Source organism: Hylobates moloch, unplaced genomic scaffold, assembly GCF_009828535.3.
Source record: "Hylobates moloch isolate HMO894 unplaced genomic scaffold, HMol_V3 SCAFFOLD_2, whole genome shotgun sequence".
In the NCBI taxonomy this organism is placed as follows: Eukaryota; Metazoa; Chordata; class Mammalia; order Primates; family Hylobatidae; genus Hylobates; species Hylobates moloch.
The window spans coordinates 142,737,261-142,760,284 of NW_026652277.1; the positions used below are offsets into that span (position 1 = coordinate 142,737,261).

The 23,024-nt window shown below is 37.4% G+C and overlaps 1 protein-coding gene across 1 annotated transcript in view; it reads left to right on the forward strand.

Moving 5' to 3' along the window:
- The window catches only part of RNF217 (ring finger protein 217), a 128,610-nt gene that overhangs the window by 66,759 nt on the left and 38,827 nt on the right, over window positions 1-23,024 (forward strand). The window contains exon 2 of the mRNA XM_032158224.2: window positions 18,640-18,873. Within this exon, the coding sequence (XP_032014115.1) occupies window positions 18,640-18,873 (234 nt within the window). The remainder of the gene's footprint in view (window positions 1-18,639; window positions 18,874-23,024) is intronic.

Here is a 23,024-nt window from a genome sequence, read left to right on the forward strand (position 1 = left end):
AGGCACAGAAAGACAAATGCCACATGGTCCCACTTATATATGGAATCTTAAAAAGTCAAACTCATAGAAGCAGAAAGTAGAATGTTGGTTACCAGGGGATAGGCATGGGGGGAAAAGGACTAAGGAGATGTTGTTCAAAACATGCAAAATTTCGGTTCGTAGGAATAAGTTCAAGCAACCTGTTGTACAACATGGTGACTATAGTTGGTAGCAATGCATTGTATACTTGAAAATTGCCAAGAGAGTAGATTTTAAGTACTCTCACTCGAAATAAATAAATATGTGAGGTAAACAAAATGAAACAAAGAATACTCCAGAGGCTGGACTAACTTAGTAGCATTGGAGATCAAAAGATGTAAATGATTGTTTGAAGAATTAATAAAGTAGGATTTTGTTGATGGATGAGGGAGAGAGGAAGCAGAAGAAAAGTCGGGAGGGGATATTACTTTGCTTTCTGTGCTGTTTTCATGATAAGGAACATGAAGGAGGCCGGGCGCGGTGGCTCATGCCTGTAATCCCAGCACTTTGGGAGGCTGAGGCAGGCGGATCACCTGAGCTCAGGAGTTCGAGACCACCCTGAGCAACACGGTAAAACCCCGTCTCCACTAAAATACCAAAAATTAGCCAGGTGTGATGGCGCACGCCTGTAATCCCAGCTACTTGGGAGGCTGAGGCACGAGAGAATCGCTTGAGCCCAGGAGGCAGAGGTCGCAGTGAGCTGAGATCATGCCACTGCACTCCAGCCTGGGTGACAGAGTGAGACTCTGTCTCAAAAAAAAAATGAAAGTGGGCAGTTGGGGACATGGGAAGTGATGAGTTTGTTTTTAGACTGTTGAGTTTGAGGTATTTGACTGAAGACATCAAGTAGGGAATTAAACGTAGATATCAGAAGCTTAGTATAGAGATCTGGACTGGTGTTTTAACATGTGGAAGCTTTCACTGTATATAGATGTGGAGTTGAAACCATGGGAGTGGAAGAATAGCTAACCCTCAGAACAATTAACCAATGAGAACAATCTATTATAAATGCAACCTCAGAGACTCAGGAAGCCTTAAAGGATAGATGCAGGGAAAATCCACAAAGGAGGATACAGGGGACAGAAAGAAGTCAGGAAAATCAAGAATGTGCTAGAGGTCAAGAAAGAAACAGAACTCAACAGTGTCAGATGCTGCAAAGGAGGCAGTGAGGTAAGGATTCAAATGGACATTTAGTAACCAGAAGGTGATTGATAGTTTTGTAGAGAATGACTGAAAGTCATTTCAAGGAGGAGGTGAGACAGATAGCAGTGGGTTTTTAAATGTGGACATGAACACAAGAACATTAAATAATCTTTCATTTGGCTTGGCTGCAGATGGAAAGAGGATAAGGAGTGGAGACCAAGGCACACAATCCTAATGAGTTTTTTGTTTTCTTTTGCTTTTATATTGGGAGAAACTTGAGCATGCTTATCAGCTTGAGTGTCTGAAGTTAGCAGAGGGAGGTGATAGTCCTGACAAGGCAGGTGGAAATAATCATCCTAGAAATTTTGCAAAGTCCTGCTTTCTACCGAGGAGGGAGGGAGGGAGGGAGGAAGGAAGGGATATTTCCGAAGGGAGGAAAGGAGGAAGGAAGGGATATTTCCTAAGGAAGGAAGAAAGGAAGGAAGGAAGGAAGGAAGGGAGGAAGGAAGGGAGGGAGGGAGGGAGGGATATTTCCGAAGGAAGGAAGGAAGGGAGGGAGGGAGGGAGGGATATTTACAAATGTACTCCCTTATGAGTGGGGAACAGAAAGTTGAAGGTGTTCTTAGCTGATCCTGTTGGATTTTTATTCCGTCAAGTACAAGGTGAAGTTTTTGACTGTGTGCATATTGGTCAGTTGAAAGGAAAAGTTAAGGGTATGGCCTTGAAGAGGGAGGTGAAATGGTTCATGGGTAAGGAAGAAGCACCCCAGAGGGTCCAGAGAAGGCTGCTGCTCAGAGATGATAGCCCATATGAGCATGGAGACCATCTGCTTGTCCACAGCACTGAGGGAGATGAAAGTTAGACTGCTTATACTTTTCAAAGTATCACATCCAAAAATGTATTAACTGCCTTTGATGAAGTACTTAAGAATTCTCAGTGGCTGCAAGCAACATGGCATTATTATTCTAAGCAGCCAGTTTTGCAAAACCTGGGTAGACATCTGCAGTGACACAGTGGCAATGTGTCCAGGCTTTGGCAGTGACTAGCCTTGAATTAAAGCTTTAGTACTTTCTTTCTGGGTGACCTTGGGCAAACTAATTCTGAACTTGCGATCCAGGTAGGGTCTTTATCAGGAATAACTGAAGTTAATCAATGGAAAATGCTTAGAATAGTGCCTGGCACATATTAAACACTCAACAAATGTTAGCTGCTGCTATCATCATCATCGTCGTCATTATCATTAAGTTTATTGTGATAATAGCATAAATTTCTAGGATGATACAATTCAAGCCTTTACTTTAGAGCACTGAGAGTGTAAATGTGTCATCAGTACTCCACATTTCTGTGTAGAAAGAATGACAAAAGATATTCCTGTTTTGGGGAAGATAACTTTGAAGCAAGTATTTAAAACATTTCTCTGAAAGAAAAATAGGAAATCAAAGTTAGGTGCTATAAAGTCAGCTTTTTTTAAGTAGGGAAGGTTGCATATTCAGTCCTTAAACTCTGCATGAATTGTACTGCTTCCCTGGGTGACTCTTGACCCTGTGGAAGACAAGTGGGGTGTGAAATCTGCCCAAATCATCTCCCTTACTGGATGAAAAAAAATGAAAACAAATAAAAATGACCCATGATATACTAGTTACAGAGTAGTATTATTTTCACATGTAAAGAGTAATTGTGTTTTGGATATAGTAAATATTTATTAATATTAAATACATTAATGTTTATTGTTTTATTTGTTGAATGAACATGACATAATTTGTACCGTTCTTTTTTTAATTTTTTAAATTTTTTTAACATTTTTGTGGGTACGTAGTAGGTGTATATATTTATGGAATACATGAGCTGTTTTGATGTAAGCATGCAATGTGAGACAAGCACATCATGGAGAATGAGGTATCCATCCCCTCGAGTATTTATCCTTTGAGTTACAAAAAATTCAATTACATTCTTTCAGTTATTTTAAAATACGCAGTTAAGTTATTATTGACTGTAGTGATCCTATTGTGCTATCAAATAGTAGGTCTTATTCATTCTTCCTGGGCTTTTTTTGTACCCATTAACCATCCCTACCTCCCCGCCAACCCCCAACTACCCTTCCCAGCCTCTAGTAACCATCTGTCTACTCTCTATGTCCATGAGTTCAATTGATGTGATTTTCAGATCCCAAAAATAAATGAGAACATGCAATGTTTGTCTTTCTTTGCCTGGCTTATTTCTCCTAACAGAATGATCCACAGTTTCCTCCATATGTTGCAAGTGACAGGATGTCATTCTTTTTTATGGCTGAATAGTACTCCTTTGTGTATATGTACCACATTTTCTTTACCATTTGTCTGTTGATGGACACTTAGGTTGCTTCGAAATCTTAGCTGTTGTAAACAGAGCTGCAACAAACGGAAGTGTAGAGATCTCTTCGATATACTGATTTCCTCTCTTTTGGGTATATACCCAGCAGTGGGATTGCTGGATCATATGGTAACTCAATTTTCATTTTTTTGAGGAACCTCCAAACTGTTGTCCATAGTGGTTGTACTAATTTACATTCCCACCAAACGTGTACAAAAGTTCCCTTTTCTCCATATCCTCGCCAGTATTTGTTATGGCATGTCTTTTGGATACAAGCTGTTTTAACTGGGGCGAGATGGTATCTCTTGTAGTTTCGATTTGCATTTCTCTGACATCAGTGATGTTGAGCATCTTTTAATATGCCTGTTCACCATTTTTATGTGTTCTTTTGAGAAATGTCTATTCAAATCATTGCCCATTTTTTAATCGGATTATTAGATTTTTTCCTATAGGGTTGTTTGGACTCCTTATATATTCTGGTGATTAATCTCTTGTCAGAGGAGTAGTTTGAAAATACTTTCTCCCATTCTGTGGGTTGTCTCTTCACTTTGTTGGTGATATCCTTTGCTGTGTAGAAGCTTTTTAGCTTAATGTGATCCCATTTGTGCAGGTTTGCTTTGGTTGCCTGTGTGTCCTATTCTTAATGCCAGATATAGTTTGTTAGTTTATCTTAATCCCCCTTTTTTGGTTCAGTACCCCTTTAAATATATGACAAAATCTAGGAGTATGTACTCCCAAAAATACACAGGTGAACAACATACAAAGATAATTTGAGGACCCCAAGTTAGGAGCACCTTTTCATATGCCTGTTTGCCATTTGTAGGTCTTCTTTTGAGAAATGTCTATTCATATCTTTTGCCCATTTTTTATTAGTTTATTATATATTTCTTTTGGAACTACACTGAGTGTATATAGTGTATACAGTGTATATTTTGGAACCATACTGAGTGAATATAGTGCAAAATTTCTTTTGGAACTACACTGAGTTTCTCAGTGTATATATTTAGTGCAGTTCCAAAAGAAATATGTTTCTAGAATATATGTTATGGCAAAATGTATTATAATTCAGTATTTAAAAAGTGGAAAGAGCATAAAATAAAACTGGAAATAATAACTAATGCAAAATTGCACTATATGAAAATGCTTAAATTATGCAATTATTCTCTTTTTACACTTGTACCTGTGTTTCACTTAAAAGAGAATGGTGTAAGAGCTTTTTAAAATAAGTTGTTTTTTTTTTTAGTTTTACTTATTATTTACTCTGCTAAATTACTGTGATGTGTTCCACTGGGCTTTTTTTTACTGCTTATGTAAGTCTTCTGATGTGCTGTCTTACTGCCTTTTTATATATTTTATCTTAGCTAGTTTTCTTAAGTAAATTATTTCAATCAAACTTCATATTTGATCTATCTCAGTTGTAACATGTGAGAAAATATTTACCTGGATGACCAATAGCAAAATCAAGAAGTTTTAACTATGTTGCAATTACCCAAAGAAATTAGAAAGCTCAGTTGAAGCAGAACAGGATTCTCTAAAATGTATTTTCAATAACAAGACGTTTAAAACTGAATATTCCAATCCCTTTTCAACCTAATTACAAACTTTGCAGTAAGAGTTTGGAGTATATTCTTTCAGCATGGAAGTCTTTTTTGGACACTTCTCTAATCCAGTAATATTTTTAAGAGACACTGTTATACTAGAATAAGTTTTCTCCCTATTTTGAAGGTATTAAACATCAAAAGCAAAGACAGCTTTTTAAAAACATATATATTCTTTTCTTTTTTCATATTCAAATACACTTTGATTTAGTTCCTGGGGGGATGTAAAGGAAAATATGGTTCCTCTTACTAAATAGCATTTTATATTTGGAAGTAATGAATAGAAGCCAGGAAGGAGGAAATTATTTCTTTCTTTATTGAATCTAAAAACTCCAGGTAATGAACAGACCATTCGTAGAACTGGATGGATGGTGCACAAAGATACTTTGTTTTGGCATGAAAAGGCTCCGTTGAAATTTCTGTTAAAGAACTATGTTAACTTGGTTTAACATCTAAGAAGGCATTGATACTTGCCAATTTTGAAAGACCAAAATCTGTAGGGGGGAAAAAGTGTAAATGTTGGTAAAAATGTAGAACATGCATTTTTTAAAGTGTCAAACATTGATTACCTCCAGGTTTGCAGTTATTATCATAAGAAATGATCTTGTTGTTGTATCTGTTAAGTAGTTTTGAAGATGAAAAGTTTTGGAATAAAAAAATTTTTTTGAAATCAGCTACGTAAGAGGAACATTGCTTTCTGTGAATTAGCTGAGATGACGACAGCACTGTGTAGGGTGGGATTCCCATAGGGCTTAGTTTACTTGGGACATAGCTGCTTTGTTACTCCGTTTTCATGCTGCTGACAAAGACATACCCGAGACTGGGAAGAAAAAGAGTATATTGGACTTCAGAGTTACACATGGCTGGGGAGGCCTCAGAATCATGGCGGGAGGTGAAAGGCACTTCTTACATGGCAGCAGCAAGAGAAAATGAAGAAGAAGCAAAAGTAGAAACCCCTGATAAACCCATCAGATCTCGTGAGACTTATTCACTATCACAAGAATAGCATGGGAAAGACCGGCCCCCATGATTCAGTTACCTCCCCCTGGGTCTCTCCCACAACACGTAGGAATTCTGAGAGATACAATTCAGGTTGATATTTCAGTGGGGGCACAGCCAAACCATATCATTCTGCCCCTGGCCCCTCTAAATCTCATGTCCTCACATTTCAAAAGCAGTCATGCCTTCCCAACAGTCCCCCAAAGTCTTAACTCATTTCAGCATTAACCCAAAAGTCCACAGTCCAAAGTCCCATCTGAGACAAGGCAACTCCCTTCCGCCTAAGAGTCTGTAAAATCAAAAGCAAGCTAGTTACTTCCTAGATACAACGGGAATACAGGTATTCGGTAAATATAGTCATTCCAAATGGGAGATATTAGCCAAAACAAAGGGTTTACAGGGCCCATGCAAGTCCAAAATCCAGAGGGGCAGTCAAATTTTAAAGTTCCAAAATGATCTCCTTTGACTCCAGGTCTCACAGCCAGGTCACACTGATGCAAGAGGTGGGTTCCCATGGTCTTGGGCAGTTCTGCATCTGTGGCTTTGCAGGGTACAGTCTCCCTCCTGGCTGTTTTCATGGGCTGGCATTGAGTGTCTGCGGCTTTTCCAGGCACACAGTGCAAGCTGTCAGTGGATGTACCATTCTGGGGTCTGGAGGACAGTGGCCCTCTTCTCGCAGCTCCACTAGACAGTGCCCCAATAGGGACACTGTATAGGGGCTCCGACCCCACATTTTCCTCCCGCGCTGTCCTAGCAGAGGTTCTACATGAGGGCCCTGCCCCTGCAGCACACTTTTGCCTGGGCATCCGGGCGTTTCCGTACATCTTCTGAAATGTAGGTGGATGTTTCCAAACCTCAGTTCTTGACTTCTTCGTACGTGCAGGCTGAACACCACATGGAAGCTGCCAAGCTTTGGAGCTTCCACCCTCTGAAGCCACAGCCCGAGCTATACATTGGTCCCCTTCAGCCATCGCTGGAGCAGCTGGGACACAGGGCACCAAGTCCCTCAGCTGCACACACCCCGGGGACTGTGGGCCCAGCCCATGAAACCACTTTTTCCTCCAGCTCCTCCAGACCTGTGATGCAAGGGGCTGCCATTAAGGTCTCTGACATGGCCTGGAGACATTTTGCTCATGATCTTGGGGATTAACGTTAGGCTCCTTGCTATGTATGTGAATTTCTGCAGCTGGCTTGAATTTCTCCCTAGAAAATGGGGTTTTTTCTCTATCACATTGTTAGGCTTCAAATTTTCCAAATTTTATGCTGTTTCCCTTTTAAAACTGAATGCTTTTAACAACACCCAAGTTACGTCTTAAATGCTTTGCTGCTTAGAAATTTTTTTCACCAGGTAGTCTAAATCATCTCTCTCAGGTTCAAAGTTCCACAAATCTCTAGGGCAGGGGCAAAATGCTGCCAGTTTCTTTGCTAAATCATAATGAGAGTCACCTTTGCTTCAATTCCCAAGTTTCTCATCTCCATCTGAGACCACCTCAGCCTGGACCTTATTGTTCATATCACTATAAGCATTTTCATTAAAGCCATTCAACCAGTCTCTAGGAAGTTCCAAACTTTCCCACATTTTCCTCCCTTCTTCTGAGCCCTCCAAGCTGTTCCAACCTCTGCTTGTTACCTAGTTCCAAAGTTGGTTCCACATTTTCGGGTATCTTTTCAGCAACGCCCCACTCTACTGGTACCAATTTACTACATTAGTCCATTTTCATGCTGCTGACAAAGACATACACAAGACTGGGAAGAAAAAGAGGTTTAATTGGACTTACAGTTCCGCATGTCTGGGGAGGTCTCAGAATCATGGTGGGAGGTGAAAGGCACTCCTTACATGGCAGCAGCAAGAGAAAATGAGGAAGATGCAAAAGTGGAAACCCATCAGATCTCGTGAGACTTTTTCATTATCACAGGAATAGCATGGGAAAGACTGGCCCCTGCATGATTCAGTTACCTCCCCCTGGGTCCCTCCCACAAGTGAGAATTCTTGAGAAATACAATTCAAGTTGAGATTTGGGTGGGGACACAGCCAAATCATATCAGCTGCTTTCTCCACTACACAGTAAAGAGGGTTAGGAGAAAACCCATAATTCATTAGTGCAAAGATATGGGATAGAAACTGAGACTAGCAAATGTATTCAGAAACAAACTTCAAATTCCTAATTCAATTTTGATAGGTAGAACTCTATACCCATAATTCTCAATAATCTGTCTTATTTTCAAGACCAATGCAAAGATTTGGTTTTACTGTCAGTTCTGCATCTAATATTTACCATAGTTAGGAAACACTTATGCCAAATACATATATATATAATCTCCAAAATATTTTGTCAAGTAAAGAAAGCTAGGTGAATATTATTTGCTAACATTTGGGTTAAATATTCAAGTTAAAAAAGGACAAAATATGTATATTTGTATTTCATGTATATGCTTTAAAAGTTTCTGGAAGGAAACGACAACCATTTTGTGGGGTGAATGGAGAAAAGAGGACAGTTGTAAGAGATAATTGCATGTCTACTTTATACTTTTTGGTTTATGAACCATGATTATTTTTGAACTTATTTTGGAAACTGAATTAAAAATTTAAAAATCGTCATAAGAGGCTAAGGGAGCACGAACATTCAGATAGTAAGGAGGGAAGAAAAGTTTAAGTAATGTAAAAAAGATGATTGTAGAAAAGTACATTTGGACTGGTTTCATAAAACATTAATATCTCATTAATTGTACAGTTATTATTTTAACTGTAATATTAAACATTGTTTTGGGGAACCTTAAAGTACTATGATAACTCTTTCCAAATTACATGTGAGTGTGGTTTTATTATACTTTTCCCTGATGACTCATGAAGTTGAATACATTTTCATATGCTCACTGGCCATTTGGACATTGTCTTTTGTGAAGTACCCATAAAGTCTCGACTGTTTTTCTTATGGGTTTGTTGTCTGCATGTTTCTCATTGCTTTGGAGTTCTTTATATGTTCTGGATATACAAAACTTTTCATTTATGTATTCCAAATCTCTTCTCACACTTTTGTTTGCATTTCTTCTCTCAACAATATCAATTGGTAAACAAAGATTTAAATTATAATCAATCCAGCTTATCAAAATGTTATGGTGTTTTTAATGTCATATGTAAGAAATCTTACTCTTTCCCAAGGTCATGAAGATATTCTTTTTGATTATCCTTAGAAGCTTTTTCGTTTGCCTTTTATATTTACAGTTACAGTCTACCTGGTTTGAGGTAAAAGTCAAGACTGATTTGTGGTTTTTTTGTTTGTTTGTTTGTTTGTTTGTTTGCAGCTCCTCATCTGTTGAAGTTTTTTTTTAATTTTATTTATTTATTTATTATATTTTAAGTTCTGGGATACATGTGCAGAATGTGCAGGATTGTTACATAGATATACATGTGCCATGGTGATTTGCTGCACCAATCAACCTGTCATCTAGGTTTTAAGCCCCACATGCATTAGTTATTTCTCCTAATGCTATCCCTCCCCTTGGCCCCTACCCCCTGACAGGCCTCGGTGTGTGATGTTCCCCTCCCTGTGTCCGTGTGTTCTAATCATTCGACTCCCACTTATGAGTGAGAACACGCAGTGTTTGGTTTACTGTTCCTGTGTTAGTTTGCTGAGAATGATGGTTTCCAGCTTCATCCATGTCCCTGCAAAGGACATGAACTCATTCTTTTTTATGGCTGCATAGTATTCCATGCTGTATATGTGCCACATTTTCTTTATCCAGTCTATCATTGATGGGCATTTGGGTTGGTTCCAAGTCTTTGCTATTGTGAATAATGCTACAATAAACATGCATGTCCATGTGTCTTTATAGTAGAATGACTTATAATCCTTTGGGTATATACCCAGTGATGAGATTTCTGGGTCAAATGGTATTCCTGGTTCCAGATCCAAAAGGAATCGCAACAAAAGCCAAAGTTGACAAATGGGATCTAATTAAACTAAAGAGCTTCTGCACAGCAAAAGAAACTATCATCAGAGTGAACAGGCAGCCTACAGAGTGGGAGAAAATTTTTGCAATCTACCCATCTGACAAAGGGCTAATATCCAGAATCTACAAGTAACTTAAACAAATTTACAAGAAAAAAAAAAAAAAACATCAAAAAGTGGGTGAAGGATATGAACAGACACTTCTCAAAAGAAAACATTTATGCAGCCAACAAACATGAAAAAATGCTCATCATCACTGATCATTAGAGAAATGCAAATCAAAAGCACAATGAGATACCATCTCATGCCACTTAGGATGGCGATTAAAAAGCCAGGAAATAACAGATGCTGTAGAGGAAGTGGAGAAATATGAACGCTTTTACACTGTTGGTGGGAGTGTAAATTAGTTCAACCATTGTGAAAGTCAGGGTGGTGATTCTTCAAGACTGATTTTTTTAATGGGTATTAAACCAACAGCACAATTTATTGAAAAAAAAAAAAACACCCTCCCCACTGCCCTGTAGTGTTCATATGGAAGTAGTTTTGTTCTATTCTCTTTTCTGTTCCATTGTTCTATTATCTATCCTTGTGCCACTGTCACACTAATGTAAATCCTGTAGCTTTATGATCAGTCTTATTTCTGGCAGAAAAAGTTTTACAACTTTATTTTTCTAGATCAAGAGTATTAGTCTATTCAGGCTGTTGTATCAAAATACCAGAAACTGAGTAGCTTTTGAACAACAATCTACGAGCAAGGCACTTGAGGCTGAAGTTTTCTACTTGGGAATATGCCTTTTTCTCTGGTTGCTTCTTGTTACTGTGTGTTTGGTATTGATCACTTTTACTTGATGTACTTAAATGTGGTTTTCTTTGTACTGTATTTATCTTGCTTAGAGTCAAGAGATTTCTGGAATTTTTGGCTTGATTTTTTAAGTCATTTTTAGAAAAATTCAAAGGTATCTAGCACCAAGCCCTGTAGTTGCTGCTGAATAAACAAAAAACCGTATGTGTCAGTAGAGCAGGCACCTTCCCATAATCACTGATGAGTAAAGTGATGGGGACATCAGTGAGTCTGAAATCAATCTGCCCTAATGGTGCACCTCAAAGTAATTAATCCACACAAACTACCTGGAGCTGTACTTTGCTTGTAGTAGATCTATGTATATTTTGTGATTATTGTTACTGCTTTCATTGCAATATTTTCTTCTCTCTGCCATATTAACATATTTCCATTTTTCAAAACAGAGGAAATATGAAATTCCCTAGTATCAAGTGAGCAAAATCCAAAGCACCTTGTAAACTATCATGACCAACACTTAAAACCATGATCAGAGTCATAAACTACACATTTGATAAATAGAGCAATGAGGCCCAAGATTTGTACTTTTTCCCGTCCTTTTCTTTGGAAAATTTAATTAATTAGTCTGCCACTTTTCCAGAGGTCTTCATCACCTGAGTCATTAAATTACTTTTGAGTTCTCCCAGGTGGCAAATTAGCCATGTAGCTTGAATGTTAAGTGGATAATAGTGTCTCTTAATGATGCCTTGTAGATTCCTTTAGAGTTAAGCAATTTTTTCCTTTCAAGCATGGAAATGTTTTGTTCAGAAAAACTGAAGAGCATCTTTTTCAGTGATATAAATAATTGTATTAGCATTGAACATATGGAGCAGCAAAATATCTTTAAGTACCTTAAGTAGATAAAATCCGGTAAACAGAAGTTAGATGACATGTTATTTAGAATGTTAACTTGATACTAAAAAATTGACATTTTTGGAGATATATGGTATTATGGTTATGGTTTTAAAAAGACTTCTTAATTTTTTAGCCCCATGCTGAAATATTTATGAATGAAATGACATGATATCTGGTATTTTTTTCAAAATAACATGGGAGAGCCGTATTACTCAGGGTATAGAAGAAATAAGATTGGCTCTAAGTTGACAGTGTAAGCTAGAGGATGGCTATTTAAGGATTCATAATACCAATCTGCCAACCTTCACATATACTTTTAATTATCCCTAATAAAAAGTTTTTTAAACTATTGGGTAAATATTAAATGAATTAATAACAACAAATCCCAAGTTGCTAGAATACTATCAATGCCAATTTAATTGCTACATTCTCAAGGTCTAGGAAGGCAGGATTCACGGCTTAATTCACTTTATACTATGGACTTTTTCTATCACCTATCCTATTGTTAGGAGCTTGGTATGAGTTTTTTGGGGTGTATTAATGATCTTTTTTTTCTAATTTAATTTTTAAGTTCTGTGATACATATGCAGGATGTGTAGGTTTGTTGCACAGGTAAACGTGTATCATGGTGGTTTGCTGTAACTATCAACCCATCACCTGGGTACTAAGCCCCCACATGCATTAGCTATTTTTCCTAATGCTCTCCCTCCCTCCACCCCATCCCCTGACAAGCCCCAGTGTGTGTTGTTCCCACCCGCCCTCGTCCCTGCTGCGTCCATGTGTTCTTGTTGTTCAACTCCCATTTATAAGTGAGAACATGTGATGTTTGGTTTTCTGTTCCTGCTTTAGTTTGCTGAAGATAATGGCTTCCAGCTCCATCCATGTCCCTGTAAAGGATGTGGCCTCATTCCTTTTTATAGCTGCATAGTATTCCATGGTGCATATGTACCACGTTTTTTTTTCTTTTTTAAAAAAATTTTACTTTAAGTTCCAGGATACATGTACCGAAGCAAGGGGTGCAATCCTAGTCTCTGGTTAAACCAACAAAGATCAAAAAAGACAAAGAAGGGCATTACATAGTGGTAAAGGGATCAACGCAACAAGAAGAGCTAACTGACCTAAATAATATGCACCCAATACAGGAGCACCCAGATTCATAAAACGAGTTCTTAGAGACCTACAAAGAGACTTAGACTCTCACACAATAGTAGTGGGAGACTTTAACACCCCATTTTCAATATTAGACAGATCAACAAGACAAAATTAACAAGGACATTCAGGACTTGAACTCAGCTCTGGATCAAGTAGACCTAATAGACATCTACAGAACCCTCTACCCTAAATCAACAGAATATACATTCATCTCAGTGCCACATGGCACTTATTCTAAAATCAACCACATAAATGGAAGTAAAACACTCCTCAGCAAATGCAAAAGAACTGAAATCATAACAGACAGTCTCTCAGACTACAGTGCAATCAAATTAAAATTTAAACTCACTCAAAACCACACAACTACGTAGAAATTGAACAACCTGCTCCTGAATGACTCCTGGGTAAATAACGAAATTAAGGCAGAAATGAAGAAGTTCTTTGAAACCAATAAGGACAAAGAGACAACATACCAGAATCTCTGGGACACAGCTAAAGCAATGTTAAGAGGGAAATTTAGAGCACTAAATGCCCACATCAGAAAGCTAGAAAGATCTGAAATCAACACCCTAACATCACAACTGTAGAGAAGCAAGAGCAAACAAATTCAAAAGCTAACAGAAGACAAGAAATAACTAAGATCAGAGCAGAATTGAAGGAGATAGAGACACGAAAAAACCTTCAAAAAAATCAGTCAATCCAGGAGCTGTGTTTTTGAAAAAATTAACAAAATAGATAGACCACTAGCTAGACTAATAAAGAAGAAAAGAGAGGAGAATCAAATAGACACAATAAAAATGATAATGGGGATATCACCACCGATCCCACAGCAATAAAAACTATCATCAGAGAATACTGTAACACCTCTACACAAATAAACCAGAAAATCTAGAAGAAATGGATAAATCCCTGGGCACATACACCCTCCCAAGACTAAACCAGGAAGAAGTCGAATCCCTGAATAGACCAATAACAAGTTCTGAAATTGAGGCAGTAATTAATAGCCTACCACCCAAAAAATGCCAGGACCAGACGGATTCACTGCTGAATTCTACCAGAGGTACAGAGGAGCTAATATCATTCCTTCTGAAACTATTTCAAACAATTGAAAAGGAGGGACTCCTCCCTAATTCATTTTATGATGCCAACATCATCCTGATTCCAAAACCTGGCAGAGACACAACAAAAAAAGAAAACTTCAGGCCAAAATCCCTCATGAATGTCGATGCAAAAATCCTCAATAAAATACTGGCAAACCAAATCCAGCAGCGTATCAAAAAGCTTATCCACCACGATCAAGTCGGATTCATCCCTGGGATGCAAGACTGATTCAACATATGCAAATCAATAAACATAATCACATAAACAGAATCAGTGACAAAAACCACATGATTATCTCAATAGATGCAGAAAAGGCCTTCGATAAAATTCAACATTCCTTCATGTTAACTCTCAATAAATTAGGTATTGATGGAATATATCTCAAAATAATAAGAGCTGTTTATGACAAACCCATAGCCAATATCATACTGAATGGGCAAAAGCTGGAAACATTCCCTTTGAAAATCAGCACAAGACAAGGATGCTCTCTCTCACCACTCCTATTAATGATCTTTGTTCTTACTTCTGTTAAAAATGAGCAGTGAAGCAATGCATTTATTAATTAGCTTGGTTAATATATATTGATCTGTACGTATATATTAAAACATCATGTTGTATCCCATAAATACATAAAATTTTTGTCAATTTAAAAAAATCTCGTTGATTCCACTTCCAAAATACACCCTTTATCTTGTTACCTCTCAGTCATCTATCATCTACTGCCTATAACAGCTAGACATCACTTGTGGGAAGAGCCATTGAATCCAGACTTCCAGAATTCTCCCAACCTTCACTTTTATTCCTCTACCATCTCTTCTCCAAGACGAGCATGTCAGTCCTCTTCATAAAACCAGTGATTCGTATTGTCTTTATATAATACAGACTTTTTACCATGGCCAACAAGGCCCATGTGATCTGTCTTCTGCCTAATTCTCCAACTTCATCTCATACTATTCTCTCTCTCCTTTAGTATATATTTTTGTCACTGAGTTCTGTGCTCTGATCAGAGGCACATCAGACACCTTCTGGCTGGAGCCAATGTTCTTGTTTCCTTTGTTTGCTGTCTCTTCCCCATGTTCTCTGCATGACAGGCCTTTCATTTCTCAACTCAGGTTGTCATTTCCTTAGAGATTGCTTCCATGATGTGTAGTTCATTCATAACACAGGTTACAATCTGCCTTGTTTATTTGCTTGTTTATTATTCATTTCCTCCAGTAGAAACCCTGTGTTTCTCTCTCCTCTTATCTCTCCAGAAGTCGGTCACACTACCTAGCCCATAAAAACCACATTTCACTGAAATCTAAGATGTGATCAATTGTAGGATGCAGTATTCGGTTATGTACCACCAAGAAAGTAAAAACACTGCAAATTAAACTATCGTACAATACTAATTTCTTTTGATTATAAAAAACTTGACTTTCGAGAAATTAAAATATGCTTTTAAAATGCATTCTTGAATTGGTGAAATACATATCTTGTTGAACACATGAAAAAGTGTACTTCACTTAATCATAATTAGTTGTTTGCTAGTGATCTTTTGAGGAAAATTTTCTGAAGAGAATGTATGTAGAGGCCAGGAGATTGCATAGGTGATGAGTAACCCTATATTATGAAAAAGAGGATATTGTTAGTATGAAGAAGTATGAGTAATCAAAGGATTGTATGAGTAGCTGTTCCAAACTGCCAATTACTGGCTTGTCAACAATGATTCCAATTCTGTAGGTCTTGAGTGGGCCAGGAAACTGGAATGCTCAACAGACACTTCAAGAGACTCATATCCATTGTTCTGGAAATAGATTCAGCCCTCTACAGAGGGAAGACAGAAAACAGAGATGTAAATTGCTAGAGCTGGTAGTGGGTAGGTATGGGAATATGCATCTGATTGCCTCGATGTGTTCAATAAAATATGAGGTCTTTGGTTCAGTGTAGTAGGATAGAGATATTGGAGCCTTGAGAAAGAAGGGAGGGTAAAGAATAGTCAATGCAGAGTATGAAAGCAAGAGGAAGTAATGTATTCTACGGAGATTGAATAGATTTGCAGATTTGAGAAATACTGCAGTAGAAAAGAAGGTGTTTGATTGGATGTTGGATGGTATCCCGATGTGGTTGAGTAATAAATACCCACTGCTGAAGGAGTATCAAGACAATCTGCCCTCTTTAGCTGCCTTGGATTGTTCTAGCCCCTAAACTGCATTCAGTTTCCATAACACCTGGCCATTCCTGAGTGGCTGTGAAATTGCTGCTTCCATTGTTCTCATTTATATAGTTAAAATAAAATAAACTCATAGGTGAAGAAGGCTGGATTCGAACACTGACCTGAGAGTAAAAAATTCAGGCTCTTAATAACAGAAATGTACTGCTTCCCAATAACAAGTGCCTCTCGAGGTGGCCCAAGTAAGCCCCTTTTCTGTGGACTTGAAAGAAACTCTTTCACATTCTGAAAAACTGCATAGTTTTCTATTTAAATAGAAAAACATCTAGACTCCTAAGATGGCTTCATGCTCTGCCCTTGTGCTCTGGTCCTAGCTGGTTCATCTTTGCTTACAGCCTCATCTTTCCTTACTCACACTTTGTGGTTCAGTCTGCTGCTCATCTTTAAGAGCCGTCCCAAGGCTGTGATCTTTAAGTTCAGATGCATGTGCATTTGGGCACTATACAAGTTGATCCAATTGGGGTATGCTAGTGCTGTGTCCTCTTTCCTCCAGGCCTTTGCCCAAGTTGTCTCTTTGATCTGCTTGGAACCCCTTCTCACCTTTGTTTGGCTAAATCCTGCTAGTCTTAAGCTCTCACTTGAAACCTCACTTCTTCCAAGAAACCTCTTCTGATCCCCCCAGGTCTGAGATTACTATACTTCTCCTGACACCTCGTACTCACCATTTTGCCTCCTGATTGCCTCTTTACTGACATGCACCTGCAAAGTTTCAGTACCTAGCCCGTACCTGCCTCAGAATCGTGCTTGATAAATGTCTGCAGAATATTAAGAGAGGAAACATTTAATCATTTTTTAATGTTTAAGTTATATACTTCGTTAAGCTAGGTTCTTAGTTTGTTACACAGGGGTTTTTGTCTACACAAAAATCTGAGAATTTTTGTCTTGAGGCAGAACAAAATAATTTATTCTAAAACAATTTGAATTATAATAGCATCGTAACACTGTAACATGAATAATAAAATCTGATTGGGACTGTGAGCAGACTCATCAGAAAAAATAGAAAAAAGTGGGCACATATTTTTAAATCCTCTCTGGGCCATGTTTTGTACAATAGTAGCATAAAATTATGCAACAATTTATACTTTTAACAGGTCAATACTAATAAGGAGAATTATCCAAAGCCAGTCTCTTTCATTTTGCTTTCCGCTTAGCTCATGTCCTTTTCTGGTATTCAACATGTCACCCCATGCATCCTTCAGCCTGCAACTTCTTAACTACCTTCCCGCAAGTTTGTGCCAGATAAATAGCAATGTTAAAAGTTACTATGAATTTAGTTTTTTTTTTAATTGCTCTTTGTGGTGATGTTTTTCTTCTCGTAAACTGCGTGGCTTTCTCCCATTCCTACCCGAGTCTTCATAGCGTGCTTTTCTACTCCAAGTGCGTATGTTTTGCTTTCTGAGAATGTCAGATTCACCCAAATAAAAAAGAGTTTGGTGGTGTTTGTCATTTGGAGTTTTTAGTGCCTCCCTGTACTACATTAGGATGGACAAAAGAGATTGTAATGCCATGAATATAAAGAGTTATTGTTCACTACTTACGAAAAATGCTCTAGCTACTCACATTATTTCAAAGTAGTTTATTTTAATCATTTAAAAATTAGTTGTGTCCACACTTTTTGCTTTAATCTTTTATTGTAATTTTTAATGCTAAACATATCTAGTACTCCATAACACATGCTAAATGTCACGTTTCGATGTATCCTCCCTTCTCTCCTAATCTAGCTTCGTAGTCCTTTGAATACATCAATTTTGTAAATTACCTCAGTAGCAGCCAGATTTCATAAGGATTTTTTACACTTTTGTAGCTGGTTTCATTTTATTACTTGTTCCTATGATTCTCATTATATAGGAACTACTTACTTTATGTTCTTAACACAGAAGGGTCAGAGGAAACAGTTATTTTTTGTAACAATTTTTAAACTATTAGGCATTATACATTACAAAATCTTTTGTCCTTTTAAAATAGTAAAATGTGCCCAGAGTTTAGTGCTGAAGTATTCTGCAGTGATGTTGAAAAATGTGAAACACCTTTTAGTTGGCATGTTGTCTAAATGCTGCCTGACCCTGCAGTTCTTGCAGTTGGTGCATCATCTGAATGCTGTCTAACCCTGCAGTTTCCAGAAACATGAGATGATAATTTGCTTCTTTGGTGAGCCTATGGCTTAGGTCCATTTCTTTTTACAAAAAAGAATGATCAGGGAAGACTTAAATGCCCTATAAGTCATTTCAGAAACATTATGTAGTGATTATTTTGGTATTGCCCAAAGCAGGTATCAAGGTAATTAACATTCATTATGTTATCTTAAAAATTACACACAATCCTTTATTGCAATCATGAAATAAGTAATACTGTATACAAAAAAAAAAAATGAAAGAAAATAACCAGTGATGTTTTTTTCCTTCCATCTGCTCTTCCATCATGCAGGTACAACTTGGCCAAGTAGAAATCAAATGCCCCATCACAGAGTGTTTTGAATTCTTGGAAGAAACAACTGTTGTCTATAACTTAACGCATGAAGACTCCATCAAGTATAAGTACTTCTTGGAACTTGGCCGTATTGATTCCAGCACCAAGCCATGTCCTCAGTGCAAGCACTTTACAACCTTCAAGAAAAAAGGACATATTCCCACCCCTTCCAGATCAGAAAGCAAATACAAAGTAAGCATTTTCACCAGAGCTGTGGGTTAGATGTCACATGGCAGAAGCAGCCAGATTAGATCTACTTGTGGTGGGCATTAAGGGGGCGTCTTTCCTTTACGGAGCTGCAGGTGAGCATATATTGGCCATCATTCTGAAAGCATATGGTTTGGGGAGGCTGATGATAAGAGAGCGCTCTTAAGGAGTTAATTACAGTTTTGTCTTTGACTTTAACCATGTTGAAAATTAATCTAGTAACCTTATAGGAAGGCTGATCTTTAATAATAGTTACTACTACCAAATACTAAATAAATACTAAGGCTTTTTCGTTATTATTATGGATTTGATTTTTTTTCAGTGGTCCCAATGTAAGTCTCCTCTTGTTCTGTCTATAATAGGTAAAAATAGTATAAATGGTATTCATTCATTTTTTCAGCAAATACAGAATGCTGTATATGCTAGGCGGTGTGCTAAGTTTGGGGGCTATAGAGCAAATGTGATATAGTCCCTGCTTCAAAAAAAGTCGAAGATGGGAGAGACATGTGTTCTAAAAATGACAGTCCAATATGATTAGAAAAAAACACAAAACTGTGTACATATAGGGTGCTTTGAGGACACTTGAAGGAGAGTTAGGCTCTAGGATGTCAGGAACGGCTTCACAGAGGAGGTGCAGTTCTCCAGACAGATAAACATGGTGAGCATTTCAGAGCAAGGGATGAGTAAGTGCACGGCCCCTGAGGCTAAGGCCAGGCTTGTTGTAATCAAGTGCTTCTAGAGCTGGTGGAGAGTCGGGAGAGGCAGCTGATTGGGCAGATAAGAGCAGATCATGTTGAGTCTTGTGCAGTTTGCGCAGAAGTTTGGATTTAACTCTGTAAGCATTAGAGAAATGTCATCTGGCAGCATTCGTAGAAGCTATCACAAGAGGACCAGACAGAAGCCTGGGAAACCAAGGCAACAACTGTGGCAGCAGAGCATTGATTCACAGCCCTGATTGTATATTAGAATCACCTGAGAACTTTCATGACCCACCAGTGCCCCAGGCCCACCCCAGAACAATTGTCTTCCAAATTTTTAAGCCTCGCCACCGGGTGACTAATCGACAGCAGAGAATCTTTGCAGTAAATGAAGCAGAAAACCAGTGAGGCTGTGGCAGTAGTTTTCATCCTTGTCATTACAGCAAAATGGCAGGATGAAGTGGTTTCAAAGGCTGTTTGAAGTCATCTCCATTTAAGGTAAGTTTCTGGTCATGTTCCGTTTCTTGAGAGCAGTGGTTACATTATTCATTTTGTAGCTTTGAGGGGACCATGGTTTAGCAGGTAGTTTCCTCTGCTGTTGCAGTTATAAGCTACAGTATTTGTAGGTTAGTCAAAGCTTCTTCATGAGTCGTTGTTCTTTGAAACTGCTTGGCTCTCATAGTTAATTTATTTCCTGTTTTTATGCAGGCCATTCTCTATCAGGTATAACTGTTAGAAAAAAATCCTTTTTTTCCCTTCTATAGAAAGCATTATTTTTGAGGTTACAAAATTGTATAACTAAAGTACTACCCTACAGTGGTGTTGAAGGCTAACTGAACATTAATAGAATACTTTTATTTCATGCTATATATCCTTAGATTATTTTAAGTTATTTTCATTGCAATTGTATGTTATTGTATAAGATCAGGAAATTACTAGTTTTAGAAGGACTTGTAATTCCATAAATTACGATATTCAATTTTTTTCTAATATATGTTTGGAATTGGATCTATAGAAACTCAGACTATACTAATTTTTAAAATTGCAGTAATTAAAACGTGTACAAAATTGAATTAGAGTGGGAATAACTGAGTAATTTTTAAATGTGTTGTTTTTATGAAATGGGTAAAGGAGTTATAATTTAAGTCACAATTATGGCAACAGTGAAACGTTTTACGTCTCATTTCATCTAAAATCCCCAAAATCATGTTGTGATGAGCATAATGTATCACAATACACATGTATTGAGAGTGAAATATGTAAAAATTGCCAAATAGAAGATTCTATATTTGTATAATTTTGAGTGAGCCCATGGTATTCTGATAACATTTCCCAGAGGTCAGGCTTCTCCAATGTCTATCGATTCGTTGTAGGTAAGAAGAGAAGCAGGGGCGAATGGATCAACATCTTAAATTTATTAAACTCAATTGATTCCTCTTGATTAGTAGAGGAAAAGAAAATTTGCTTTTGTTTGAGGAGGAATTCAACAACACAATAAATGTTGATTATGAAGCAGTAAAGATCCTCAGCGGTGGGTGTGGGGTGGAAATCTCATTACACTATAAAATGAAACTTAAGCAAATTTCAAGAGAGTAAAACTACCACAGAATTTGAGGATGATTATTTTTGTTACTCTTCTTTACTAGTGTAGAAGAGAAGATCGATAACAGAAGAAGTTAATAATCTCCTTGATCTATGTTGTACAAAGTTCTAGTGATGATTCAAATAATTCCTGAAGCAATAATTTTTACTTCTTTTAGTATAAAGTTTATATAACATTTTTCATCATTAAACTCTGTGGTTTACGTTAACATTAACTACCTGGTTTACATGCCCATACCTGTCTGGGTATTATAGGTATGGAGAGCACTGACATGGATACCCCAGCCAACCAATCATGAGATTCATGGCCACAGTATGGCACCCTGTACTGAGACTAAGATCTTTGTTCTTTGTGATGAACAGGTGAACATTTTTTATTTTGCGGTATTTTTAAAAATTCAATTTCCCTAATAAAATAAGGTAGTTCCAAATTGGTGTCATTTATTGTCACTTTAAGAGGAGTGAATTCAAGTACTCACACACAATACATTGCATCATAAGGCAACAGAAATAGGAAAAGAAAAAAGGTTGCTGCTAATGTCTGACATTTCTGTGCAATTTAACATCTCTTTATAATAATGTTTACAGGCTTAAGTAGGTTTGTGTCTATTGATAAAACCCTTGGAATGTTTATTTTAACGTTATTCTGAGTCATTGATTCACAGTATCTTCATCCAAGACGTCATTCTTTGAACATTTATTATGGCTTTTGCTGTCAATTCAGCTGTTTGAAAATATTATAGCTATTTTATAGCTGAGTAAGTGCTTCTCACATGAAGTTTGAGACCTAAAATATCATATTTGTGGGTTTTAATTTTTGTAAAGACCACTTGTTAAATTGTTTGTACTCAGCAGGTGGATAAAGGGTAAAAAGAATATAACAATAAGCAGTAACTAGAACTCTTACCTGTCCATTTATCCTTCCAGACCCAACACCCAACAATTCCCTTCTGGCAAAAATTTGAGTAAATAGAGCTTTATATTATGTTCTGAACATTGTCAAACTCATACTATAGCAAATAGAACAAGTGCATTCGTGATTTGAGAGATTGACGTTCAGACAACCTTGCCTTTTGTCAAATCCAGTCTCACTTTTTCATCCATAGTATTTCTGTCTTCTTCTCCCTAAAACTCTTGTCATGATGCCAGGAGGGCTTACCATTCCATTTCTACAAGGTTGACTTTAATTTCCAACTAGAAATCTAATTTCTAACCTGAATAGTTCCTATAATTTATCAGTGCAACAGCAACCGCATATCAATATAGAGAACAAGTTAATGATGGAGAAATAAAAAAATGTTGAAGTTGTTACTAATGTCCTCATGTTATGCCTGGAGATAGACACATCACCCACACCCAAAGCTTTTCACCATAGCAATTATCACTTGGGATTTTATGATATATATGTGTGGTTATTTGCTTTAAGTTTCTCTTTCTAACTGGTCTCTGGGAGTCCAGGTCCAAGTTTACTTCATTCACTGCTGATAACCTGTGTCAAGCGCTATGTCTAGTAGAGGGTGCACTCAAAATATATTTGTTGAAGGATTCATTTAAGAGTAAACACATTAAGCCTTGAGATGTTGGATTTACCAAGGTGGAAAAGGCAGGTCAGAGCACTGCTTTCAAACTGGAATTAAACTCTCAGCCTGTCACACACTAGCTCTGTCACCTTGAGTATCATTTCCACGTCTTTAACTGGGGATAGTCGTAGTACCTTAGTCATAAGAATGTAGTAAGAATTAAATGAAATCACACATATAAATTACTTAGCACCACATATGACACATACTGGAAAATATTATGATTGTTATTATTATTAGGCAAAGAGAGCAGAAT